Source organism: Mauremys reevesii, linkage group 20 (genome assembly GCF_016161935.1).
Source record: "Mauremys reevesii isolate NIE-2019 linkage group 20, ASM1616193v1, whole genome shotgun sequence".
Classification (NCBI taxonomy): domain Eukaryota; kingdom Metazoa; phylum Chordata; order Testudines; family Geoemydidae; genus Mauremys; species Mauremys reevesii.
In genome coordinates this window covers 624,764-652,511 of record NC_052642.1, presented here as the reverse complement: position 1 = coordinate 652,511, position 27,748 = coordinate 624,764, and the positions used below count along the sequence as shown (strand labels likewise).

General features: G+C 46.1%; 1 protein-coding gene and 1 long non-coding RNA gene across 3 annotated transcripts in view; one reads left to right on the top strand and one right to left on the bottom strand.

The window, feature by feature from the left end:
• Positions 1-27,748, top strand: part of STX1A (syntaxin 1A) — a 253,948-nt gene that overhangs the window by 36,528 nt on the left and 189,672 nt on the right. For both annotated transcript variants that reach the window (XR_005590229.1, XM_039508497.1), the window contains exons 2-3: positions 9,406-9,483; positions 10,946-11,045. Coding sequence is in view for 1 of the 2 variants with exons in the window: in XM_039508497.1 (XP_039364431.1) it covers positions 9,406-9,483; positions 10,946-11,045 (178 nt within the window). In the remaining variant the exon portion in view is untranslated. The remainder of the gene's footprint in view (positions 1-9,405; positions 9,484-10,945; positions 11,046-27,748) is intronic.
• LOC120387571 lies at positions 11,235-26,377 on the bottom strand. Its single transcript, XR_005590230.1, has 3 exons — positions 25,333-26,377; positions 23,786-23,911; positions 11,235-11,655 (listed from the first exon to the last, which is right to left on the bottom strand). It is a non-coding gene; the product is annotated as an uncharacterized LOC120387571 (long non-coding RNA).

The following is a 27,748-nucleotide window of genomic DNA, read 5'->3' as shown; positions in this document are numbered from 1 at the left end:
TTTGAGCAAATAACAGCCCATGGAACTCAGTGCTACAAGGTATTATTTGGGTTAGTAGGATTCCAAAAAGGGTTAGACACTTCTCTGAATGAAAATAGCCTCGGAGGATAAACATGTACAGTGGGTATAACCGTCCTGCTTCAGGACAAAAGCCAGCCACTCGCTGCCTGGGTTTGGATGAGCTTTTCCTATGGATAGTTATTCAATCACATGGACAAAAGGGTTTTTTTTTTTTTTTTACACTTTCCTATGAAGCATCAGTTGCTGGCCACTGTTGGAGAAGCCCACTGGGCTGGGCTGGATTGATTATGTTATACTGTCCTCTCTTTGGTGCTGGGACTCGTCTCACTCTGTGTTTGGAGAGTCCCTAGCCTGGCAGAGTCTGATTCTGATTGGAGCCTCTGTGCACTACTGCACTGCAGATAATTGGCACTAATAGTGGATCTTTGGTCTCATTGGGTGTGGGGATTTCTTTGTGAAATGGCTTGAATTAGTTTATCACCTTACTTTTCACTTCCTGCCCAATTAGGAAGCTCTGCTTTTGTATGGAGATAGGGAGCTGTCCCTCCTTCAGTGTGAGTGGGACGCTAATAGTAGTCACAACTCTCTTAAGAGGTGTCGAGTAGGGAAAGTCTCACAGGTCCTTTTCAGCCCAGCCTGGCTGATAATTTTAACCAGACCTCGGAACGGATGATGGCTGTGTCTGCAGCTGACTCAGAGCCTGGCTTGGATAAGCACCCTCCCTTTCTCATCATGGTGTGTCTGCTACACATGCAGCTCTGCAGTGAGCTTTTATTCTCCTGCATCATTCTGGGTTGAGAGATTGCATTCTTCAGTGACATAGAATTGGGGACCCATGGCCCAGAGTTCACTTATCCAGAGAAGGGCACTTTCAAGCTGACAATCCAGGAGTTAGGAAGGAGACTCGTTAAAAAGAGTCTAATACGATCCGTGTGCCATTTATACTTATGAGACAAGTTGGTTTGATTGCATAACCTAGCTCACAAAGAGCGTTGTTGCTGCAGGGTTTAAATGTCCTTTTTCAAGGCCGCTGTATTCTAAAAATGCTCTATCAAAACGTGTTTTAGTTAAAACGAGGGAACTGGTGTCTTGCCTGTAGTAATTGGCCGAGGTTTCATTACAAACCCTGGGTGGATGAAGATTGAGTGGCTCTATTCTGAGAGTTCCCAGCCTGTTTCTGTCCAGAAGTGGCTCAAGAGGGGTAGCACCAACCTTAGGGCAGACTGTTACAAACCAGCGCACAAACCCCAAACTGGCTGAGAGTTTTATACTTAGATTTCACCAACCAATTATCAAGTGTAAACTCCTCAGGCACTACCACTACAACAGCCTTAACATGGAGTCACAGCCAGTCCACTTGGGTACCCCAGTCTGTCGTGCCACCCAGGTGAACCTACCTTTGTGATAAATATTCAGGTTACTCCCAATCCCAAAGGATGTCACTTATCCCAGGTCAATTGCACCTTAGATCTCACACCAAAGACAATGCTTGTAGCCAATCCTATGGTAAACTATATACAGATGTAAATAAGAACACCCATATTGGGTCAGACCAAAGGTCCATCTAGCCCAGTATCCTGTCTTCCAACAGTGGCCAATGCCACTTGCTTCAGAGGGAATGAACAGAACATCCCCGGTCTCCCATTACCTGCTTCTGGCAAACAGAGGCTCGGGACACCATCCCAGCCCATCCCGGCTAATAGCCATTGATGGACTGATCCTCCATTAATTTATCAAGTTCTTTTTTGAAGCTAGTTATAGGCTTGGCCTTCACAACATCCTCTGGCAAGGAGTTCCACAGACTGACTGTGCGTTGTGTGAAAAAATACTTCCTGTTGTTTGTGTTAAACCTGCGGCCTATCAATTTCATTTGGTGACCCCTAGTTCTTGTGCTACGAGGAGTAAATAACACTTCCTTATTTACTTTCTCCACACCAGTCATGATTTGATAATCTCTATCATATCCCCCCTTAGTTGTCTCTTTTCCAAGTTGAAAAGTCCTAGTCTTATTAATCTCTCTTCATATGGAAGCTGTTCCATACCCCTAATCATTTTTGTTGCCCTTTTCTGTACCTTTTCCAATTCCAATATATCTTTTTTAAGATGGAGTGACCACATCTGCATGCAGTATTCAAGGTGTGGGTGTACCATGGATTTATATAGTGGCAATATGATATTTTCTGTCTTTTTAGCAATCCCTTTCTTAATGATTCCCAACATTCTGTTAGCTTTTTTGTATTAACAGGAAAAGGAAACGAGAATTATTTACACGGTTAAAGCAGGTAAATGTACATATACAAATGAGTTACATTTTTAAGTGTCAAAAGATAATAGAAGGTTCTATAATAAGGAGGGGGAGGGATAGCTCAGTGGTTTGAGCATTGGCCTGCTAAACCCTGGGTTGTGAGCTCAATCCTTGAGAGGGCCATCCAGATGCTCATGAACTTTAACAGAAGCAGGATGCCATCCAGGGCCTGTTTAATCCTGAGGTAACTTTCCCTGGGGTATATTGGTTGGGGACCTTGGATTTATTTCACCTTCCTCTACAGCAGTGATCAAGGATCATTTGTCAGGATTAAAGGGGCACGTTTTCCTCACATCCAGACAGCTTCCTGACATTGCAGGGGGATTGGCTTTGGCAGACATTGGTGTTTGTCATCTTCCATGCCTTGGATTGCCAAAATTGCATGTGAAGTTTGCTGGTTAATCTGGGAACCTGCCCTTGAGAACGCATGTCAGATGTGCAAGGGTTTAGCTGACTGGGGGACCCACACATCCCAAAATTCTGCAGCAAGCCACAGGGTAATGCAGAGTACTGAGAGGAGGCGCTGCTGATGTGAATCTCTCAAAATGCAGTTGCGTATCTCTTCTAGTGAAACAAAATGCATTTGCTAACTGCAGTGTGGCAGCCTGGAAGATTTGTGCTAACAGAAAATACAGTCATATCGCTAAAGGGTAAATAAAAGGAATTCACAAGACTGCCTGTCTCTCGTGCTTTCTCACTCCCATTTCTGATGTGTTCTCCTCTTCAGCCAGTTTGTCACCATCGCTATAGGAACATCCCAAGTCAGCCTGTCCCCATGAGGCTTTGCAGATTACACTTGACAGGAGTGCCGTGACACCTCGGGGTGTTATAGATAATGTCTTCAGAGTTAGACCGATGTTGAGGCCACATCCCCTGACCCAGTATTCATGTGTATTTGGTATTTATTGTGTGGGTATGTTTTTAGCAATGAGTACTGAGTGCTCTGAGGGTTGAAACGTGGTAAAGAAATAGGCATTTTAGGTGAATTATCTCCCTGCTGGTGCACACACAGACCCAGCAGCTGCTCTGATTCAGTCTCCTGGGACCTAGATACCTTGGTGCTGTGTGCCTTAGAAATATTGCCAGCCGAGAGAAATGTTCATGTCATCTCAGAAAAGAGAGGAAAGGTGGATATGAGCCCCTTGGAGCTGAAGTGATTGTGTGTTTAATATTTTCCCAAGGGACAAGCCCCTTGTGTTCTCTGCATTAGGAGGGGTTAATTCAACGTAGACAGTCCACACTGAAACCTAAGTAAAGTGCAAAACAAATAGATTATCTGGTGGAACAAAGCCAAATGACTAAAACAGGCTATTATACTAGTTCTGGGAGATGATGAATTTATAAACATATAGGGGAATTGATAATCATGGGAGCATGTGCCTGGGACACTGCCTCATTTGTGTGCAAAGCTTGTTTGTGGATCCTGTGCAAACATAGGGATAAAGTAGCTAGGGTATTTCCTGCCACAAATCAATTAGCGAATGAGTGGGAGGAGATCAGTGTTTATCCCCATACTGCCCTGGCTTGGGCCATCAGGAGAAGGGAAAGGGAAGAACATGTGAAGGAGGGCACCAGGTGGGTGAAAGCACACTCAGAATAATACAACTGGACATAGGTGACATTTTATAAAGGAAAATGTGACTCGGATTTGCTTTTTTTGGTATTTAAAAACAAAGAGGGAGGTGGCAATATAGGATTGTTGACAAAGGATGCCCTCCAGCTTGCTTTTGGAGGAGTACCAGGGCATGAGAGGTAGTGTTACAGAGGGACACACAATGTCTCTGGTTTCTGAAAGTCCTCCGAGTGAACTTCTTGGTCATGGATAACAGTGACCATGCCACTGAAGTGGGTGGATTGGAAGACTCCTGTTTTGCTGAGGAATATGAGCAATACAATCTATTTTGAAGTTGGGGAGCTTAGGGGAGACACCTTCCTATCTCTCTGGATGAAGTCAGAACTGGACTAATGGGGCACAGTGGGTGGAAGTGAGGTGTAGAGGTGAAATTGTATTGTAGCCCAGTAATAGAATTTCCAGGAGAGGAAAGCTGCAGACCACGACTGAGATACATTAGATCAGGGGTCGGTAACCTTTGGCATGCGGCCCACCTGGAGCGGCAAACTTCACAATATACACACAGTGTACGTTTTAAACAAACAATTTAATACTGTTCACAGCTATGATGATTGTGAAGTGGCCAGTGGGAGCCGCGATTGGCCGAAGCTGCGGACACGGCAGGTAAACAAATGGGCCTGGCCCGCCAGGGTGCTTACTCTGGTGAGCCACGTGCCAAAGGTTGCCGACCCCTGTATTAGCTAGAGCCAAGGGCAGGCTGACGAAAGAGGAAGAAAGGCAGGGACAATTGTACCGGGGCCCTGAGCTCAGCTCCCCTCCCCCCCCCCCCGTAAAAAAATGTCTGTAACCAGGGTGAATTGGGAAGGGGTAAGGACCCCAGAGAACATAATGTACCGGGGACCCAGATTTCTTGACAGGCCTGAAGGATGGTCTGTGCACTAGAATAGCAAGGGCATTGCAGGGCAGAATTGTGCCACATTGGCATATGTATAGAAACGTCCACAAAATGTCTCCATGCCCTGAAGAGATGCTAGGGCCGGGAAAACGTACATGAAACATCAGGGAAAACATGAACTGTACAAACTGCCGAGAGAGCTTGTGAGGTGCGAACTTCATGTCTGTGTGTCTGCCTGTGATCAATTGGGGTAAACAAATCAAGGCTGCCAGGAGGCAGAGGGAGGAGGGAAGTGACTTACTAGTGCCCCTCAGTTCAAATGATTCAATTCAAATAGGCCAAATAAGCTCGTGGCTCCATATTGAATAGCACGTGGCTCCAAATTCCTAAGTTGCTTTAAAAGCAAACGTAGGAATTTCCGACCTTGTGCTTGTGCACCTGGGAGTTAGACTCACATACGTGTGTTCTATGTTGCCTGCTTGTACCTCTGTATTGCCAGCGGCAGGGGAAGCTAGGAATGGGCAACAGGAGATGGATCACTTGATGATTACTTGTTCTGTTCCTTCCCTCTGGGGCACCTGGCATTGGCCACTGTCAGAAGACAGGATACTGGGCTAAATGGACCATTGGTCTGACCCAGTATGGCCATTCCTATGTCCTGGAAGCTCTGTTTCTGTTTAGCTTGATATGACTGATACGGCGTTGCCAATGCTTGTGGTTTTATCACAGATCTTTCCATATTTGGTGTTTTTCTCAAAGCCCCTGCTCCTGGAATCAGGTGAACACATCAGAATCTCAACTTACTTTTACAAAAAGCAAACAAAAAAGAGCTTGTAGCCATCAGACTTGCTGAGAAAAGCTTTAAATGTGACCTCTCAAGGTTCGAAAACCAGAAGGAAAAGGAAAAAAAACCAAAGAACCCAATATTTGTTTCTAAAAGCTGATGATTGTTTGGAGTCTGACTTGTCATTTTTGAAGGCTTGTGGTTGACGGTATAGAGGATACTACTCTTGCCAGAGAGGGGACTAACCCTTCTAACCAGTCCTGCAATGCAGCGTTCCAGGAAACCCACAGGGCTGAGTCTGTTACATATCTAACCCCAGGGGCTGGGCTGCCTGACAGCACAGCCGGAGTCCTCTGCAGCACCATGTGAGTACACTGGCTTGAGTCACTGCACCTTCTAGGTCTCCTGGTTGCCGGGGCTGGAGGCTCTGTGGAGGCAGCATTCTCAGGTGTTTGGGGCAGAGGAGTCCTTGTGTAACTGAACAGCAATCCCTTTCTGACGAGGAAGGAGCGGTGGTAATGGGCTCCGTGGGTGTCTTTGGAGTCAGACTTTGTGGGTGCAGGGTTGGATTTGGGAGGAGGAAAGTTTAAAGTTTAGGGGGCTGAGAAATATGTGGGACAATTGGCCTGCACGGAGGAGGGGGTGTCCGTCCCCTCCCATCCCTAGGCATTCAGGTGTGAGGGTTATTTGCTTTGCTTGATGAAATCATGTATATGATCCTTTAGCAATCGTGTGACTGCAGAGTGCCCTGGGCTGCATGTGAGGAGTGTTTGGGCAGTGCACTGTACAGTAACTCCTCGCTTAACGTTGTAGTTATGTTCCTGAAAAATGCGACTTTAATCAAAACGATGCTACGTGAATCCAATTTCCCCATAAGAATTAATGTAAATGGGGGGGTTAGGTTCCAGAGAAATTTTTTTCACCAGAGAAGAAACTATATCTTATATAGATATACACACAGTATACGTTTTAAACAAACAATTTAATACTGTTTACAGCTATGATGATTGTGAAGCTTGGTTGAGGTGGTGAAGTCAGAGGGTGTTGTTAATGTAGCCTCTCACACAAGGCAGCACAAACACAAGGGAGGAGAGACAGCATAGCAGACAGAGACAGACACACACCTTGTGTGTGGGAGAGAGAGAGAGATGCACACTGCCCCTTTAAGTAAGCTGACCCACTCTTAAGTGCGTTGTCTTTTTAAGTGGATCAGGAAGTTGAGACAGCAGCTTCTGCCCTAGGCTTGCTCTGTCTCTCTCCATCTGTGAATGGGTAAGTGGGGTGCAGGAGCAGGGGGGAAGGGGTCACCCTGACATTAGCCCCCTCCTTCCCCCCCTGCACAGCAAGCAGGAGTCTCTGGGAGCAGCTCCAAGGCAGAGGGCAGGAGCAGCACATGGCAGTGGAGGAAGGGACAGCTGAACTGCTGATTGATAGCCTGCTGGGTGGCTGCAGCACAGGCAACTTAGGGGAGCGGGGAGCTGATAGGGGGGCTGCCGGTCCACCCTGGTTCCAAGCCCCCACCAGCTAGCTTCAACAGGCTGCTCTTCCTGTAAGCAGTGGACAAAGCAGGTGGCTGCCAAACAACATTAGAAGGGAGCATTGCACAACTTTAAACGAGCATGTTCCCTAATTGGTCAGCAAGGTAACAATGAAACAACCGGGATGACTTTAAGTGAGGAGTTACTGTATCTTTGCATGATCACATAGTGCTCTCTTGACTATCTCCTTTTAATTTAATAGCCCTGTAGGTCTGGTGCTGATTCAGCACATCTTGTTAGCTGAGCAGATGAGGGTGAGAGTCTGTTAAGCCTAAATTGTTCTCTGACTTAACGTCACAGGCTGCTTTCTGGAGTTGTAGCCTGGAATGCAGAGCTCTGCGGGAGAAGGGCCTCAGAGTCTGCACCTGAGAGAGGCTGTTCTGGGGCTGGGCTTTTCCTCCTCCGTGTGATGTACATGCATGTTCTGAATATTGATACACCTGCCCCCTGTCCATAAGCAATACTCTTGGAAACAAAACAGGCGCTGTCAGCGACAGCTGGAGAGGCTTTTGCCCCCATAATAGCCAATGAGAGTTTGTGCTTACACTGTATGTGTGTTGGGTCTGAAAGTGCTTTACAAATATAGCTTGATGAAGCCTCGCCCCTGTAGTAGAGATTTAGGAACAGCCAGTCTGAATCAGATCAGGGGAATGGCTACTCCAGGATCCGGCCTCCAAAGAGGTGTGTTTTTACAGGGAGATAGAGCCAGTCTGAATCAGATCAGGGGAATGGCTACTCCAGGATCCGGCCTCCAAAGAGGTGTGTTTTTACAGGGAGATAGAGCCAGTCTGAATCAGATCAGGGGAATGGCTACTCCAGGATCCGGCCTCGAAGGTCATGTCTTCACTCCAAAGAGGTGTGTTTTTACAGGGAGATAGCCGACATGGCGGAGAATCCTGGTGAAGACAGGGCAAGCTGTAGTTTTATCACGGTGAAGCTGGTTGAGGTGCCCCCAAGGGGGAGATTAGAGTTCACCTCAATCAGTTATACTGAGGTAAAATGTCAGTTTGCCTTGTCTTGGATTTTCACCATGTCAGCTATTTCATTGTATAACACACCCTTTTGTAGTGCAGATGTGGCTTGACAGTGCCCAGCAACAGCTGCTGGAGAAGATGGTGTATAAAACCCCTATAACAGACCATTCTAGAATCACCTGCTCATGGGAAAGGTCTTCCTAACTGCAGACAATTCATGGTTGCCTTGTAGACTGAAGCACTGGGATTTAGAGCCCTTCTATTTTTATCCTGTCTACAGTATTTGTGAAAATTCTCATTATCCACATGCATGTCAAACCCTTCCTAGGATCCTGGTAAGCTCCTGGACTCCGATACCATGTGACAGGGAGTTCATGGGTTAATTCTGTGTTGAGTAAAAGAGAATCTTTCTTTTTGTTAGTTGTAAATTTGTTCCCTTTCAATTTCATTGCACCTCCCCTTGTTTCCATTGAGTGCGAAGGTAAATAGGAGCTTCTCTGTCCATTCATTATTTCCTCTCTCTCTCTCATGTCTCCTCTCTGCATGAAATCTTTTAACTGTCTCCTTGCACTAAAGAGGATGTGGGTGAGTTCGATGTCTTCCATTGTTGTGTGCAGTGTTGTAGCCCTGTTGATCCCAGAATATTCACGAGACCTTGTCTTTCTAATATGCTGGGACCAACACGGCTATAACAACTCATGTTGAAGACTTTCTAGATCCCTAATTTTGTCACCTGTCTGTGAACCCTGCCCTCCTCTATTTCTGCTAAAGTTTTACTGCAATAGGACCACCAAAAGTGAACATTGCATCCATTTTCTATCCCATGTTTTGTGCATGGAGCAGATGTTTTCATTGAGCTGTCCTCCGCTGTGTGTATGAAGACATCAAATGATTCCTTTCAGCACACTGTGGAAAGATATAAATATCATTATTCTTATTTTATACTAGGGTAAACTTAGGCACAAAATGCTTAAGTGACTTGACCATGAGTTGCAGTGGTGATTTTCACCATGCCTTTGTGTGTGAGCCTGATCTTGATATTTCTTTAAGCCTTTTAGTAACACACTAAATACAGTGTCCAGGGGTTGATTCTTTCCTACGTTTTTCCTGTTCCATTAATTTAATTAATCCCCACAGCTTCTAAAGGGTCAGCAATTACTTCTCGCATCACAGGAGTAACCTGTTCCCAGGCAAAGTTCAGGGGGAAACCCACATTCTGCTGACTTGAGAGAGGACCATTGGGCTAAGTGCTTAGACTGGATCAGTGAAGTTTGTAGAGAGCAGCTTGCTAATGTCTGGGTTTGTGTCTGCACAGGCTAAGGACAGCGATGATGATGATGAAGTCACCGTTAGTGTGGACCGGGATCGCTTCATGGATGAGTTCTTTGAACAGGTGAGATGTTTGTTCTCTCAACAAAGCTCAGAGCTGTGCCGCTGGTCAGAACTAAGTGGTGCTCTCTCCCTGACCTCCCACTGGACTCTAGCCACGGAATACATGGCCACATGTGTTCTCATCCCTGCCCCCCAGTTGATGCCGCTGTTTGGATTCACAGTCACGTGTGTAGGAATTGCCAGTGGGAACAGAGTCTTTTTCCCATTGACACGAGGTCTGCCAATGCTCAGACTTCAGCCTTTGTTAGCTCCTCCTAGGTCACACTCTGGAGCATGCCCCATAAAGGTTTAGGCATCAATTAGAATCATGCAGACTTCACAGCAGAACTAATGTTGTAATGTGCAGTTACACAGCCTATGATGTAATGTGCAATTTGATCCTCCAGGTGCGTCCATCGAAACCAAAGGGACAACTTTAGCAACTGTTGGTAAATTAGAACAGATGCCTCTGTGCCAGTGTGGAGGAAAGCCACTATCTTTTGAGGCAGCAGAAAGCCTCAAACTCTGCAACCTTTCTCGCCTCAGTGCTTTGATTAAAGCAGAAAGGCACTAAAACAACCCTGAAAGTCCCGCTGCATAGGACTGGTTGACTTTTTCTGTACATATCTAGCTTACAAATGGGAGATTCTATTCTGGCATGTGGGTGGCTGTGAGCGATGCATGCAGCTTTTTGGAACACCTTTATCATAGTGTGTTGGGGTGTGTGAAGACATCTCTAGGCAGTCTATCAAAAGTTGAATGTAGGATGTAAAACCCCATTGAAAAGTCACTCAGTGAACTGAAGGTAGAGGTATTCTAGATAGGCAGCCCGGAAAAACAGCATAATGCAAACCCTGACTGCACTTCCCAAGACATCAGGAACCTTCCTTAAAGTGCAGTATGGTGGGGAAGTGCACCTTCTCACTCACTATGTCTGCTCTCCCAGTGTATCGGCCAAGTGTGTTTTCCTTAATGACTAAAAGGTTAACCCTGTGGATCCAGCAGTTATGGAGGAGCAAGCTGGTCTGCAGTTTGACTTGTGCATCTGGAGCAGAATTGTTCAGTTTCCCAGATGCAGAACCATTATTCATGATGCTAATGCATGAGCTGGGAAGCTTGGAGTCTCCTGGATCCCAAGGGAGTTTTCTGGGCTGGCATGTTGAAATAACATTTTCTAACATGTAAACTGAACGGACGTGACCTAGAGTCACTGATGTAATAAATATGGGAACTGTTCCCCTGCCCCCAAACCTCCCTGCTGCACTTTAGAGAGTCTCTTTTCATGGTATAGCAACACTTTAAGAAGCCAGTCAGGTGGTAGCCAGCTAAATGCTCCTGCAGGAAGCAGCCTATGCTGGCCCAGTTCTCCTATGACTGCTTTCAGATTGGGGAGCACTTGAGTGTAGCAACCTCTTCCCTTCCCATAGACTCGACTGTCATGAATATGCTGAACAGCTGTGTTCCTTTGGGCCATGTCTCTGTAGGTGGAAGAAATTCGAGGGTTCATCGATAAAATTTCTGAGAATGTGGAGGAAGTGAAGAGGAAGCACAGTGCTATTCTTGCGTCCCCCAACCCAGATGAGAGTGAGTGAGGCGTTCTCGGCTTTCTGCTCCAGCAGGCTGTGGGGTGTGGGGAACACAGGTGTGCTCCCGTGGCACATGAGGCTTGATCTGCTTTCTTGAGTGGATGGCTGGGACATGTGCAAAGAATTAGATGCTGGTGTAGCATGACAATGGTCATGCTGGTTGTGATGTAACCAGAGGGTGGTGTAAAGTAGGAGGCTGATGAGGTGTGTGATGACCATGGAGCTGATAGAAGCCATCTGGGGAAGAGAGAGACCGGAGATGGGCTGGGCAGCTAGGAAGGGAGACTAGATGACTTGCTGGGGGCTCTTTTGGCTGGTAGGAAAGGAGATGAGGAGGAACATTGAGGGCTTCTTAAGGCTGGTGCAGAATAATTCTGTGCCTAAGGCTAGTGGATGCAGTGAGGCTGCAAAAAGCAAATGGCCCTTTTAATCCAGGTGAGTCATTTTTCTGTTCCACTCAGCTAGAAAACAAATGTAATTTTCTGGTTGTTGCTGCTGAGACCCGGAGCTTGTACTCTTGCCACTTCGGTATCAAATATACTAACTTACAGACACCATTGCCACCTCCAGACTGTGTCCTCACTAGGAAACAGTAATGTCCTCCGGCTCTGCAAAGAGAACGAACAGGAGGGTTTGATTGAGAGAACTGGTGATATGCTCCCTGCTTGCTCCCTGGCAATAGCTCCTGGCCAGACAGGCTGCTAAAGGAGAATAAACTAATGAGGCAGGATTCTCAGTGAGTTCCCAGCACTGTGGGCACAGCCTGAGAAATGATGCAATCCTTTCTGTGCCTCCAGATTTGCAGCCTGGGTGTGTGACCACTCTCTGGAGCTGGGTCTCTGAAATGCCTGCTCTGGAGTGTAGAATGTATGGATGGAAGGTCCCCCGTTTTATACCATCCTTTCTGCTCTCCTCCTGGCTAGATTACAGATTTCATGAAGGGTGGGTGAACCAATCAGGTTTCAATAAGAATGGACTTGAACCTTATTCTGAACTGCAACCTAAGCCCTCTTAAAGGTTGCCTGAAGTTGTTTCTATCTAGCTATGGTGCCCATCTCTGTGGTCTCCGAGTGCAAACATTCAAGTATGTCTTTTCTCTCCCCCGTCACATGCTGATCCTTGGTATAAATGAAGGCTCAGTCCCCTGTAAGGTAGCTAATAGCTATTATCTCCATTTTACAGAGTGGGAAATTGAGGCATTGGGAGGTTGAGATTTGCCTGAGGTCACAGGAGGAGCTAGTGGATTCCCCAGTCCCAAGTGCTAACCACTAGATAAGAGAGCGCGTTAAATGCAGAGGATCTGAACTGCCAGATGCCGATCTGATCATCCCTGTTCGTGCTGCTGCTCAGTGGACAGGCTTTTACCGGGCAGTTTTTCCTGGCCCGATTTCTGGAACCTGCCCCCATGGGGGAAAAGATTTAGGAAATCTGAACTGGAAAAAACAGTCTGTGACTTTGTCTTCCCACAGCGAGCGTTTGGGTGAGTTAATATGCGTGGGGCAGTTATTCAGCACAGCTTGGTGGGACGCAACTGGGCCTGCTGCCATGTGCTCCCGACAGGCCGTTCCATATGCTACTAAGATCTAGTAGGCAACACAGAAAGAAATGCTCCTGTTTCAAAAAGACCCTGTTTAAACTGTACGGTTCCAGCCTCTGTTGCTCCCCACAGTGCTGCCCCCCACCTTCACTTGGTATCTGATAATAGGAACATAAACCAGTGAAGACTTTCAGTTTCCAAACACTTGCCCCTGGAGGTCTCCCCCTGCTGCCCTCCAGGATTGTGAAGAGAGCCCTGGGGGTGCTGGAGGACTGAGACTGGTTCTTTTTTACAGCAATTTAGCATCAGATCCCTTGTCAGGAGGGCTGCAGTGTGGGTGACCGCTAGGGAGAAGGCTGCTTTTCAGATGGTGGGAGGCCTTTGTCTTTGGCAGTAGAGTAACCTTTACAGGCTAGATTGCAATTGTTCCTGATCTGTATTCTGGGCTTATGCTGTGGGTGCAACAGGACAGCTTCCCTGCTGCAAAGAGCTCATCCCAAGAGGGGACACAGGGAGGGGAAGGATGAGGGAGAGGATGTGAGGGTTAGATGTTGATCGATTGGCTCGCCCCTCCTGTCCCCAACCTCCCTTCTTCCTTCTTTTGTTTTCATCCTCTTCCCTTCCCTCCACACACTCTCTCTTTCTGCTCTGTCTTCTACACATCTTCCTCTTTGCCTCCTTTCTGGCTTTTCCATCTACAGTGTCAAGTGCTAGGACATCCAGACCCTTAATCCCTAATTACACTGCTTCTCAATTAATGGTCACCGAGCCTTCAGCCTGCTAATGCAATTCCTCCATGCCTTTACATTCATCCCTCACCTGCCGCCTTGGCTTCTTTGTCCGTGTTTGCACCATGAGGTCCTGCAGTAATTATTTATGGGCATCTTTCTGAAAGATCAGCTGTGTTTCCACCACAAAGTGTTGGGCTCACTGCAGGACTCCTTGGGTGGTGGTTTCTGGCCTGGGATGTGCATTAGGTCAGACTAGATGCTCAGAAAGGCTCCCGTTGACCTTACAGGTCGTGAATCTATTTAACAGACTGAGAGCTGATAGACGGTAGGAGCTCATGGGCGGTTTACAGCATCCCAGAGTTGGAGACAGGATTTTGAAAAGTGCCCAAGAAGTTTGAGCCCAACTCTCGTTGTCTTTCAATGGGATGTGCTTCTGCTCCCCTCAGTGATTTTGTAATTCCTGCCCTACATGGCCATTGGGCAGTAAAAGTAGAGCCTGTGTCTTTTCCTCTCACATCAGTGCAATGATTTAGCAGGAGCTATCTTGTCAGGAGGGCTGCAGTGGGACTTAATTAGGTGCTGGAAGCCAGGAGCCTTGCAGCAAATTACAGGGAGTTGTTAGTAAAAATCTGCTGAACCATGACAGACTCTCACCTAGAACAGTAAGTGCCAGCTTCAGTCTCAGTAGGCCAAGGCCCAATGAACTCTGCTCCTCTGCATCATTATGACCTGGAGGAGCTGTGGATGTTAGCTACATTCAGGTTGTAGGAGGGGCATGAGCAGGACATGGATCGCTGAAATAGATGGCAGAGGGGCAGCCGTGTTAGTCTGCATCAGCAAAAACAATTAGGAGTTCTTGTGGCACCTTAGAGACTAATCAATTTATTTGGGCATAAGCTTAATTTATTTGGGCATAACAAGGGGGGAGGGATAGCTCAGTGGTTTGAGCATTGGCCTGCTAAACCCAGGGTTGTGAATTCAATCCTTGAGGGGGCCACTTAGGGATCTGGGGCAAAAATTGGTCCTGCTAGTGAAGGCAGGGGGCTGGACTTGATGACCTTTTGAGGTCCTTTCCAGTTCTAGGAGATTGGTATATCTCCAATTATTACTATTACCTTTCATGGGCTAAAACCCATTTCACCAGGTGCATGGAGTGAAAAATACAGTAAGACGAATATATATTATAGCACAGGAAAAGATGGGAGTTGTCTTACCAAGTGGGCGTACCCCCACTTATTCTCACAGCTTCCATTTGTCCTCGGGAGGAGCTCTCCAACCTGCTCTTGTGAGGTGCTGCAGAAGTGCAAAGGCTACTCTTTGTGATTAATCCTGGTGTCCCGTTTACCTTGAGCTCAAATCTGTGTCTCAGTTAGAGAGTGTCAAAGAACCAATGCCTTTCCATTCCAGTAGCAAGTTAGAGGTCAGGAGAAGATGCCTCTTTCTGCTGCTTCCATTCACTCTGCCAAAGTCTAGCCTGTTCTTTTGTGCTGTCCAGGATACTTTGCCTTGATTTTGTGCCCCCAGAAACATCTAGACCTCTTCAGACTGGGGGTAAGAAATGCAGTTGGGAAAGTGAGGCTCCCTTCTCTCTCTCTCTCCTCATTCCAGATGACAGAGCAGGCAGTGTGCTGGTTCAGAGCGATCACTAACGTGCCATTCAGCACAACCCAGAGTCAGTCTGGAGGTGCTGTGCTTTCAGGAGGCCATTGTGGTAACTGATTACCAAAGGCTAGCAGGGGGCTGGATAGTCTCCATGTGGTAAGCATGGCAGCTGGCACTAGCTGAGCAGCATTTCATTAATGTCTTCTGCTTTTTGACATTGCATCAGGCATTTTCACCCAGCAGATTGCTCCTGCCCTGAGCTTTCTAAGCAGGTACCGGAGGAGGGAGGAGATGCTGGGGGGAGATGCTGTTTGCAGGACAGATCAGACAGGTAAAAGGAAATTTACTAATTATTTGTGTCAGTGGGAAGAAGGCTCCAAAAGGGAATCTGGAGCCAGCTAATAATCAGCAATGAGAAACGCAGCTTTGCACTCTTCAAACAGCTGGATTTGAAAGAAAGTGATTATAGAAATTGCTTTGCTTGAGCAATAAGTGATTCTGTAGCAAAGGATTTTTTTGGACAGAGTTTAATTATTTATAGGGGAGTTCAGAAACTGCTAGGTTGATATTTTATTCTGATCTGACTGAGGAGGATTTTTTGATCCTCTTGTATATTAGGGGTGAATTTTGTGCTCATGAACTGAGGGATTAATAGCAGCGATCTCATGGCTAGGCAGGCCCAGTGCATTCAGTGCATGCCATGCCACTGCCAAACAGCTCATGCCTGGAGCTGCTGATCATACCTACTTGCCTTGTGATGTGACGTTGAGACCAGCACAATGCCCTTTTACTTTCCATTTGAGTCAGAGTTTGAACCCAGGAGTCCAGAGGTGAAAGGCCTGGTGCATTTCACCACTGATCTGTCTGACCCTCCCCAGCCCTATCGCCAAGTGCTCTGTGGTCCATTAAAGATGCTTCATCGGGCTTTCTTGTAATCATGGCCTGGTAACTTGATATCAGGGACTGAGAGGTACTTCCAAACTCTGCTTGGGTACATATCAGGCACTTTATTTAAACTACAAGGAGTCTGGTGGCTAGGGTGACCAGATGTTCCAATTTTATAGGGACAGTCCCGATTTTTGGAGCTTTTCTTTACATAGGCACCTATTACCCCCCACCCCCTGTCCTGATTTTTCACACTTGCTGTCTGGTCGCCCTACTGGTGGCACTGATTTAAACTGACTTTGATATCAGCACACTTGCTTTAATAATACACAGTGGAGCCATTTAGAACTATCCATGCTAAAAGGATAGAGCGTTGCGTGTGTTTGGGTGTTTTCTTTTGACCAGGCAGTATAGCTGAGCTGCAGTAGTGATCACAGCAAAGGTGAGAGGCCACCACTGTCTGAACAGGGCCAGACTCAATGGGGATTTGGGTGCATTGTTTTGACAGTGCCATGCAAAGGAATGGATTCTAGTCATTATTTCCGCACAGACCTAATCACTCTAGCAGCGTATAAAGTAGCCCACAAAAGCTTATGCTCAAATAAATGTGTTAGTCTCTAAGGTGCCACAAGGACTCCTGTTCTCTTTGCGGATACAGACTAACACGGCTGCTGCTCTGAAACCTCCTTTTGATAGGCGCCCTGTTTGAGGAGGTATTTTAAAGCCAATTTATAGAGAAGTCAGTCTGCATATTTTCACAAGAAAGTAACCGACGCCTGACTCATGTATGCATGGAGATGTGGCTATGAACCGTGCAGGGTAGTTTGCTTGCACTTTATAGCCCTAACTTTAAAAACACGTCCTCTTTAAATTCTTGGAACCAAGGTGCATGGACCGAACTGCCTGGGGGCCCAGGACTGAGATGGCATAGAAATAACAAGCGAACAAGCAAAGAAGAAGTGGGGCTGTTAGGCAGTGAGGAAGAAATTAAATATAATCTAGGTATGACTTAAAAACTAAATTAATGCTTTGCCTAAGTTTTCAATAAGGGTGATGATGTAGAACATGGGGGCAAAGGCAGGATGGCTCATGGAAACGAGTGTTTGGAAATGGACATTGACAAATCTGAGGTGGAGGCAAAACTCAACGAGATGAATGCGCTCCAGTTGAGGAGACTGGATAATCCACACCCCAGAGCATTGAAAGAGCTGGCACATGAGACTACAAGGATTGCAATCAATCTATCAAATCAGGGGTGGCATTGTATGGCTGGAGAATAGCAAAGGTAGTGTCTATATATAAGGAAGGGGGGAAGAATGATCTGAGCAGCCAGAGACTCATTATTCTGACCTCAATAGTATGCAAGGCTTTAATTATTCTTTCCTTCAAAATTTGTTCTGAAGACCTGGAGGTATCTGGGAAATGGGATAAATTACAACACGGGTGTACCAGAGATAGATCGTGCCAGTCTAAAGTGATAGCTTTCTTGGATCCAGGGCCGGCTCTAGGCAGCAGCGCTCCACGCATGTGCTTGGGGCGGCACTTTCCAAGGGGCGACACTCTGGCTTCTTTTTTTTTTTTTTGGCTTGGGGCGCAAAAAGCCAGGAACCGGCCCTGAGCAGAGGTGAGCTGCGGCAGTGGGGAGCGCGGGGAGGGCCGCAGGAAGTAACCCAGGCGGAGGCAGAGGAACCTCTCCCCCCTACAGCTCACCTCTGCTCCACTGCCGCTGCTCCCCTGAGCCTGCTGCCGCTCCGCTTCTCCCCCCTCCCTCCCAGGCTTGCCGCGTGAATCAGCTGTTTTGCGGCAAGCCTGGGAGGGAGGGGGGAGAAGCGGAGCGGCAGCAGCGCACTCAGGGAAGCAGGCGGAGCAGAGGTGAGCTGCGGTGGTGGGGGGCGTGGGGAGGACCTCAGGAAGTAACTCCAGCTCACCTCCGCCTCCTCCCCCAAGCACGCCACCGCTCCGCTTCTCCCCCCTTCCTCCCAGGCAAGCCTGGGAGGGAGGGAGAGGTAGGAGGGGAAATGCAGCGCGCCCGGGGGAGGAGGTGGGGCCGTGGATTTGGGGAAAGGGTTGGAATGGGGCGGGGAAGGGGCGGAGTTGGGGTGGGGCTGGGGGGCGTGGGAAAGTTTTTTTTGCTTGGGGCGGCAAAAAACTTGGAGCCGGCCCTGCTTGGATAAGATAACTAATTCTCTAGACAAGGGAAATGCACATCTAATCTATCTGGATTTAAGTAAGGCATTTGATACAGTGCCACAAAATTATTAGTCAAGATGGAGAATATTATGGGGATTAGTACAAAAATTGTAATGTGGGTACAGAACAAGAGAGAGAACAAAGGTTGTGCCGAAAGGTGAACTATCAGGCTGGAGGGAGGTTCCTAATGGATTTTCTCAAGAGTTGGTCTTGGGACCAATCTTATTTAATATTTTCATTAATGATCTTGGGACAAAAAGCAGGAGTGTGTTAACTGTATTTGCTGATGACACAAAGTTGGTAGGCACTGTCAACCCAGAGGAGGATTGGAATATCACACAGGAAGAATTGGATGACCTTGAGGACTGGAATAATAGAAATGGGATAAAACTGAATAGCACAAAATGCAAGTTCATGCACTTAGAGATTAATAATAAGAAATTCTGCTGTAGGCTGGGGGCTCATCGGTTGGAAATCACAGAGGAGGAGAAAGACTTGGGTGTCTTAGTCGATATGACTATAGGATATGGCCATGAGCTACCAATGTGATACAGCTGCAAAAAAGGCAAATGCCATCCTAGGATGTATAGGATGTATTCACACTGCACAGTGTAGTGAAGGGCTACTAGGATGATCGGGGAATGGAGAGCCTATTTTATGAGAGGAGTCTGAAAGAGCTAGGCTTGTTTAGGCTAGGGCAGCAAAGGCTGAGAGGGGATCTGATTGCTCTCTATAAATACACTGGGGTGGTAAACACCAGGGAGGGAAAGAGCTATTTAAGATAAAGACAATGTTGGCACAAGAACACATGGGGCTAAACTGGCCAGGAATACATGTAGGCTGGAAATGAGAAGAAGGTATCTAATGATGCAGGAGTGAGGCTCTGGAACAGGCTGCCAGTAAGAGAAGTTGGAGCAAGAAACATGAATGGTTTTAAGATGGAGTTTGGTAAGTTTACGCACAGGCTCATGTGACTGGGTTGCCTGTGATAGCAGAGGATTGTATACTTTCAAGCACAGCAGCCCAAGGAGCAGAGGGTGAAGTGCTTAGGTGCCATGGCACTGAATGGAATTTGGTTTGCTACTTCTGTCCTCCTATGGATATAGAGATTGGGTTAGGTCTCATCACTGTGAAAGGTTAATCTTTTCCTACAGTTCTCAAGGATTTCTCTTCTGGGACACTCAGCTCTGTGGTATGTTTGAGTTTCAACTGCTAATGTCATTTAGATTCTGGCCTCCTGTGGGTGTGCATCTGGCTCACTTACCTATCCTGCTAATGAATTCTTATTCCATTAGCTGGCATTTGTTTAATTTACACTGTATGGCATCTTTCGTGATCAGAACTCTAGATCGGTGGTTCTCAACCAAAGGTTCGTGTGCCCCTGGGGGTATGCAGAGGTCTTTTGAGGGTACATCAACTCATCTAGATATTTGCCTAGTTTTACAATAGGCAACATAAAAAGCACTAGCGAAGTCAGTACAAACTAAAATTTCATACAGTGATTTGTTAATACTGCTCTATATACCATACACTGAAATGTAAGTACAATATTTATATTCCAATCATTTTATTTTATAATGATATGATAAAAATGAGAAAGTCAGCCATTTTTCAGTACTAGTGTGCTGTGCCACTTTTGTATGTTTATGTCTGATTTTGTGAGCAAGTAGTTTTTAAGTGAGGTGAAACTTGGGGGTACACAAGACAAATCAGACTTCTGAAAGGGATACAGTAGTCTGGAAAGGTTGAGAACCACTGCTCTAGATCATAATAATGGCAATCAGCTGTGACTCTCGATGTGCACTTCCAGAGCATATAGGAAAAGCGAGGGTGTCTGGCAGCTAGCTGTGTGAGTGGTGCATGGGCTGGAGTGGACAGCAGCAAGCTCCACAAGATGGCAGTTTGACTGCAAAGTTTGGTAACCCCACGGAGAGGCTGCTCAGTGAACAGAGGTTCCCTTTGCCCAGCTTAAAAGAGATGTACAGTAGAACCTCAGAGTTATGAACACCTTGGGAATGGAGGCTGTTTGTAACTCTGAACAAAACATTCTGGTTGTTCTTTCCAAAGTTTACAGTTGAACAATGACTTAGTACAGCTTTGAAACTTTACTATGCAGAAGAAAAATGCTGCTTTCCCTTTATTTTTGTAGTAGTTTATGTTTAACACAGTACTGTGCTGTATTTGCTTTTTTTCCCCATCTCTGCTGCTACCTGATTGCGTACTTCCGGTTCCAAACGAGGTGTGTGGCTGACTGGTCAGTTCGTAATTCTGGTGTTCAGAACTCTGAGGTTTTATTGTATTTATAATTCACTTGGCAATTTCGTTTTTGTTAAGGTTTGTGATTTGAGTCACAAGTCCCTTGATAAATCAGTCCTTAAATTTGTTCCAACTGACTGTTATAGCTGTTGTTACTTTTGTCACTTAAGAGAATGTATTTTGTTTCAGCCTCTAGGACTCAATTCTGTCCATTCTCCCAGCAAAGAGAGTTTAGATGTTTAATGGGGAAGAGTTAATTGTATTTTGGAGCCATCGATAAGCATGCAGAGTGATTTCTGCCATGCCTTTCCTCCATACACGAGTTTTCCTTACAGGTTCCTCACTAACGAGTCTCCTTTACTGCCTTGTAGTATAATGGATTATGTTCAGTGAATGAATTACTCCTGGGAGCATAAATCCTCAAATCCCATAGCCAGTTTCCTTCAGTCTGTCAGTTCAGTCCATCTCCAGTGGACTTCAGAATGCTTGATAAATATTTAAAACCTCTAAGTGCTTCTGGGTAACAGACAGCAAGGAACATTTCAGTTACACATAAATTTAAATCCAAGTTGCAATTCTACAGTTCATAAATCTAAATTACATGACACTGAGACAGTGGCTTCCAGAAATCAGGATGCACTTTGCTTGTACATTTTTCTTTGGGCTCCTCGTCTTCTGGATAGGATTTGACTGAGACTGTTTCTGATCCAGGGAGGTAAATGGGCGTCATCATGCTCTGTAAGGTACTGGGGCCGTGGACATGGCTCATTTACAGAGTAGACTGGTAGGGACCATTTTGATTAAAAAACTAGAAGGATATAAAATAAAGATGGCACACATTAAAAGGATTAAAAGCTGGCTAAGTGATAAGTCTCAAAATTTAACTGTAAATGGAGAATCATCATTGAATGGGTGTGTGTCCAGTAGGTCGTGCAGAGTTCGGTTCTTGGCCCTATGCTATTTAAAATTTATCAACAACCTGGAAGAAAATAAAATAATCACTGATGAAGTTTGCAAATGACCCAAAAACTGAGGGAGTGGTAAATAAGGAGGAGGACAGGTCACTGATACGGAGACATCTGGAACGTCTGGTAAGCTGGGCCCAAGCAAATAAATATGTATTTTAATATGACTAAATGTAGGAACAAATAGTGTAGGCCTTACTTACACAATGGGGGACTTTATCCTGGGAAGCAGTGACTCTGAAAAAGGCATGGGGGTCATCATGGATAATCAACTGAATGTGAGCTCCTAGTGCTGTGGCCAAAAGGGCTAATACGATCCTGGGATGCATAAATAGGGGAATCTTGAGTAGGAGCAGAGAGGTTATTTCGCCTGTGTATTTGGCACTTTTGACACAGTTCTGGTGTCCACAGTTCAAGAAGGATGTTGATAAGTTGGAGAGGTTTGAGAGAAGAGCCACAAGAATAATTAAAGGGTTAGAAAACCTGCCTTCTAGTGATAGGTTGAAGGAGCTTAATCTATTTTACTTAACAAAGAGATGGTTAAAGGGTGTCTTGATTATAATCAAATATTTAATAATGGGCTCTTCAATCTAGCAGAGAGAAGTATAAAATCCAATGGCTGGAAGTTGAAGCTAGACAGATTCAGACTGGAAATAGGGCATACATTTTAAGAGAGAGGAATTAACCATTGGAACAGTTTACCAAAGGTCGTGATGGATTTTCCATCATTGGCTATTTTAAAATTGAGATTGGAGGTTTTTCTAAAATCTTTGCTCTAGGAATGATTGTGGGGCAGGTCTCTGGCCTGTGCTATGCAGGAGGTCAGATTAGATGGTCACAATGGTCCCTCCTGGACTTGGAATCTATGATTCTTCTTTAAGCACTTGCATGTGTCCACTCACTGTAAGTGTGTGAGTGCCCCGTGCACAGTTGTCAGAGAACTTTGTCCCCTCGGCGGTACCTGTTGGGGAGTCTCAAGTTCCCTCTGCCATCACACACCACTGCATGCAGATATAAAAGAGCAGAGCCCTTCTCCTCACACCAGCCTTCATCAGTTCCTTCTTACCAAGTAATGTTGTTGGAGGGCTTCCAGACTTCTTGGAGCAAGTTCCTCTCTCACTCCATTGTATATACCGTTACCTTTGAAAATTCATTATTTCCTTAGGTATATTTTAGTTAGATATTAGAATTAGGTGTCAGTTTTTAGGTCTTTTTGACCAAAATTTAAGATTTGGTCCTGGGAGTGAGGACAGAACACTGCCTTGATCTCTGGGGTCCTGCAGTGAGCCAGAGCTGGTCAGCAACCCACACCCCGCCTTCCTGAAATGCTTGGGAAAATCCCACGCGTGACATGTGTCACATTTATAAAGGGCTCATGCCTCGCTTGAAGGAAGCTAGAGTGGCCAGGCTCAAGTGTTTGCTTATGTAGGCAGCACTTTGCCCTCCGTCAGAGCCATTGCATTCGGCACACAGTCCTGCTACTTCAGCTTCAGTGTGGAGTGCCCCACCAGAGATGCCTGCGGCTCCTTAATCTCTTTCGCCAGCACTGAAGAAGAGGCACAGGCCCTCCTCAGGCTTGGTACCCTGGTCAAGCTCACTGATACTGAAGGCAGCTAGAGGCAGAGTCTCGAGAAGTGGATCTAAGAAGAGGCACTTCCTAGAGCACTCATCAACTAAAAGGAGGGTTTCTCTGTTCCTGGAACTTGTGCCAGGTCCATCAAGGCTATCCCTGAAAAATCTTTGCATCCTGGCCAGGAATCATTACTGCTACCAACCACTTTCGGAGACACATGCAGCCGCAACAGCCCTGTTTAGCTTCTTGGTGCTGGTTCCCCCGGTGGTACAGGTTGGTACTGTGATGGGGCAAGGCCAGATGGCTACAGTAAAGTAGTGCACAAGGACTCTTAGTTAATAGGGACAAATCAATCCTAAAAGCGGTACAGAGAATTGGGTTTATTGGAGAGATCTTAGATTCCACAAAGGCCAGGGCTGTTCTACCACAATTAGGGTTTGAACGCTATGGGGCTTAGGGCTGGAGCTGAAAGCACATGCTTTCATCATGGCACGCAGTTGGCATGGAGTTCAGCATGCCAACTGCATCTCAGAAAGCCACAAGGATGGCTAGCTTCAGTGTATGTCCTGAGTCATCATCACTTGGACAGAGTGGTTTGAGTGCTGATGTTAGTTTTGTTGTCTCTGGGTTGGTAAGTGGATCCTCTGAAAGTTTGTTTAGGGGTCCCTTTTGTTCCCCCACTACCAACTCTCATTTTAGTCACAGACATATCATCCCTGGGTTGGAGGGGCACTATGGAGTCCCTGCAGACTTGAGGTCTCTGGTCTTCTCAAGATCTAAAGGGTCATGTAAATGTCAGGGAGTTGAGAGCTGTATGTCTAGCTTGTTCAGCCTTCCTTCCGCATAGGGGAGGAAATAATCTGTTGATTCTAACAGTCAGCTCTGCAACTGTTTTATATAAACAGGCAAGGAGGGGCACATTCAAAACAGCTGTGCCAGGAGGCAATTTGTCTCTGGGACGCTAGCATAATCAGTTAGATTCACCTCACAGCTGCTTACCTTCCAAGGAGGCAGAATACCTTGGTGGATCAGCTAAGCAAGTCTTTCTCCAATCACCACGAGTGGTCATTGCATTCAGATATCGCCAGATCCAACTTCTAGCTCTGGGGAACTCCCCAGGTGGACCTGTTCGCAACAAAGACCAACAGAAAATGTCACCAGTTTAACCCTCATGGAGGTCTCAGCCCAGCCTCACTGATGGATGCTTTTGTACTATCCTGGAAGAGCTCCCTCCTGTACACCTTCCTTCTGATTCCTTTGTTACCCAGAATCTTGTTTCATCCTTATAGCCCTGGCATGGCCTGAACAACTCTGGTACTCGTCTGTACTGGCGTTGTCAATCAAATCACTGCTGTGTCTGTTGGATTCAGATGTGATTTCCCAGCACATGGGCACCTGCTCCACCCCAACCTGCGAGCCTTCCACCTGGTGCTTCACAGTTACACCAGTAGAAAGAGCTTATTCTAAGGAATTTCAGGAGGTACTTTAGTAGAAAGCTTTTGATTAGGGCACTTCCCTGGCTAAGTTGAAGAGTTTTTCCAGCTGTTCCCATCACAAAGGCATATTTCCGAAACAGGGTTCCTTGAATCTCAGACTGGACTATCTTCTCTACCTAAAACATCAGACTCTGGCTATTAGCTCTGTAATCTGGCAGCTATTTTGGCCTTGGTGGATAATAGCTCATTTTTCTCCAACCCCATTGTCAACAGGTTCCTAAAGGTCTTGGACAGATTATACCCATAGGTACAAGATTCTATCCCTCCTTGGGACCTGAACTTGGTTCTGGCAAAACTGATGGGACCACCCTTTGAACCCCTTACAACTTGCTTTCTTATCCACCTCTTTATGAAGGTAGCCTTTTTAGTTGCCATTATCTCAGCAAGAAGCGTGGGTGAGTTGAGAGCCCTGGTGTCAGAGACTCAGTATACAGTTTTCCATAAGGATAAAGTTTATCTCCACCCTCACCCTAAGTTCCTCACAGAGGTGGCCTCCAATTTTCATGCTAACCAGGCAGTTTATTTGCTGACTTTCTTTCCAAAGCCTCACGCTCTTGGCAATGAGGAGAAGTTTTATTCACTGGATGTGAGAAAAGTTTTAACTTTCTACCTGGACTGTATTATGTCTTCTATGTCCTCTGTGCAGTTGATTGTTACAGTTGCGGACAGAGTTAAGGGTTGATCAGTTTCCTCTCAGAGGCTTTCATCATAGATTTCTTTGTGTATTTGGTTATGCTACCAATTGGCTAATATAACTCCACCTGCTAGGATATCAGCCATTTTGCTAGAGCACAGGCACATTAGTGGCTTTCCTGGTGCAAGTACCTACCATAGACATTTGCAAAGCGGTGACTTGGTCATCAGCCCACACCTTTGCTGCTCATTATGCTATTTCCCATCAGTCCAGGGATGATGGCAGTTTCGGAAGGGTTGGTCTACAATAACTGTTCAGGTAGACTCCAAGCCCACCTCCATGTTAATTTGCTTGTGAATCACCTACAACAGAATGGACATGTGCGAGCACTTGAAGAAGAAGAAACAGTTACCTACCTTTCCATAGCTGTTGTTCTTCAAGATGTGTTCACATGTCCATTCCATGACTTGCCCTTCTGCTCCTCTTCAATGGAGTCTATCCGCTGGGAAGGAACTGAGGGAGGTCTCCACTTTTTTATACCTGCATGCAATGGTGCGTGACAGCATAGGGTGCTTCAGTCGTCCCAACATATATTGGTAATGGAAAAAAGTTTGACAACTGCACATGGGGCATAATCGTTTTGTCTATAATCTTGCAGCTTCTATTAGAATAAGGTTCTTGGTCTTCAAATACACACCTAGTTCTTGATCGCTTTTTTTTTTTAATGCAAACCTGTCTGGTGCTGAAATTGCAAGAAGCAGTTCTGAGGCATGTCTGTGCATGGGCTGTGAAGATAACATTTCTGAGCAGATTCCTTTAATGCTATATAGCAGAAAGGGTGAACTCATTGCTGTATATTCCCTCATTGATGGTGACCTCGGGCATTCAACAGATTCCATAGCCAGCCCATACAATAGGTGTCACTGATGGAACAACGCCTTGTTGTTTTTGTGGATACAGACTCACACCCCTCTGATACTGATGGAATTCCAGCCTACTGAGAGTGCTTGATACTGCTTGTGGCACTGATCACTCACTTAGACACACCAAACTACCAAACAGAATGACAAGTTGCTTCTCTTTGCTACAGAGCATCTCACTTCCTTCTCGCCTTTGTCCCCACTTCCATGGCTAACTTGTGCTTCACTCTCTGGTGTAATAATAGTTGTATTTCTATGGCAGGCATTTACTGTCAGGGCTAGAGTCTATAGAGACTTTGTGTGCGGCAAGCTGGGGTGTGAATATACAGCGCGGCAGCCTGGTGCACACTAAGTGACCCTGTGGACTCTGTTCTGAGCACTAAAAGTTCACTAAGATGCTATGATGGCCTACTGCTGTTTCACGTCAGAATGAACTACAGAACTTTTAGGCTAGGTCAACGCTACAAGCTTGGGGTGTGATTCCTAGCTCATGAAGACGTACCCGCACTAGCTCTTATGGAGCTAGTGTGAATCTAAATAGTAGCCTAGCTGCAGTAGCATGGGCAGCAATGGCATGGCTTATCCATGGCAAGAACCTACCCATGGGGTTCAGGTGGGCTTTGTTGTGTATTTGGTTGTCATGGTTTTGTTGCTATGGCAACTGAGTTAGATTATTATGGGTTAGCTCAACCGGTTTCAACCGGTTGAGGAGCTCTCTGTATATATGTAAATAAAATGGAGGTTTTGGTTAGCTGCCTGCTCTCTGGCCTCAAGTGATTGCTTCCTACACCGGCTGCCCCAAGGATATAACACTGGCGACGAGGATGGGATTCCGGTGCTGCTCCAGTAACAGAAGGAAGTAGAAGTCAAGGTAAAGACCAAACAAAGGAAAAAAGCTGCTTCTTTGCACTGACTGTGAAAGTGAAACTAAAAATCATGGCTACTCTGACCAGGCCCCTGGAGCCTTTTGATGAGAATACAGAGCAGTGGCATGTGTATACTGAGCGTTTTGAGCTTTTTGGTATTGCAAATGACATTACAGAAGCGAAGAAGGTGCCAATATTCTTAACTGTTGTAGGGGCTAAAACCTACTCTCTGCTACGCAGCTTACTACACCCTGTTAAGCTTGAGACTAAATCTTACAGTGACATTGTGGAAATCCTGGGGTCTCATTTCTCCCCAAAACCACTGGTAATTGCTGAAAGATATAGGTTCCACAAAAGAGACCAAAAGGAAGATGAAACAGTTGTACAATTTGTAGCCATTTTAAAATTGCTAGCAGAACACTGTGATTTTAAAGAAATGTTACATGATGCCCTGCGTGACAGGTTAGTGTGTGGCCTGTACAGTGAAGCTATACGGAAGCGCCTATTGACAGAGGCTCAGCTTACCTTACAGAAGGCTGTTGATATTGCTGTCTCCATGGAACTGGCTACAAGGGAGGCACAATACATCGGTGCACCCCCTAGGGTGCAAAAAGTGTCACAAGAACCGACCCACAAAACTGTGCAGAGTCAAGAATGTTACCGCTGTGGTAAGCCGGGTCACCAGGCATCAGAATGCTGGTGTAAGGACCTGGTGTGTCAACACTGTGGCAAAAAGGGACACATTGAGTGTGCCTGTAAACAAAAGAAAAAGAGGCCTGTGGTCTGGCCGACAAAAAGAGGAACCCTGCATACCCTAGAGCAGACCCAGGATGATCAAGGTGACACCTCATCGCAAGAGGAAGTGCCACTGCATGTTTTGTCTTTGGCAATGGGTTCACATGAATACTGGGTAACCCCGTTATTGGATGGCAAACGTATACGCATGGAACTGGACACCGGTGCAGCCGTCTCACTGATCTCCGAGACTGTGTATAAAGAAAAGCTACAGCATCTTCCGCTTAAGGCAACAAAAACTGTTCTGAAGG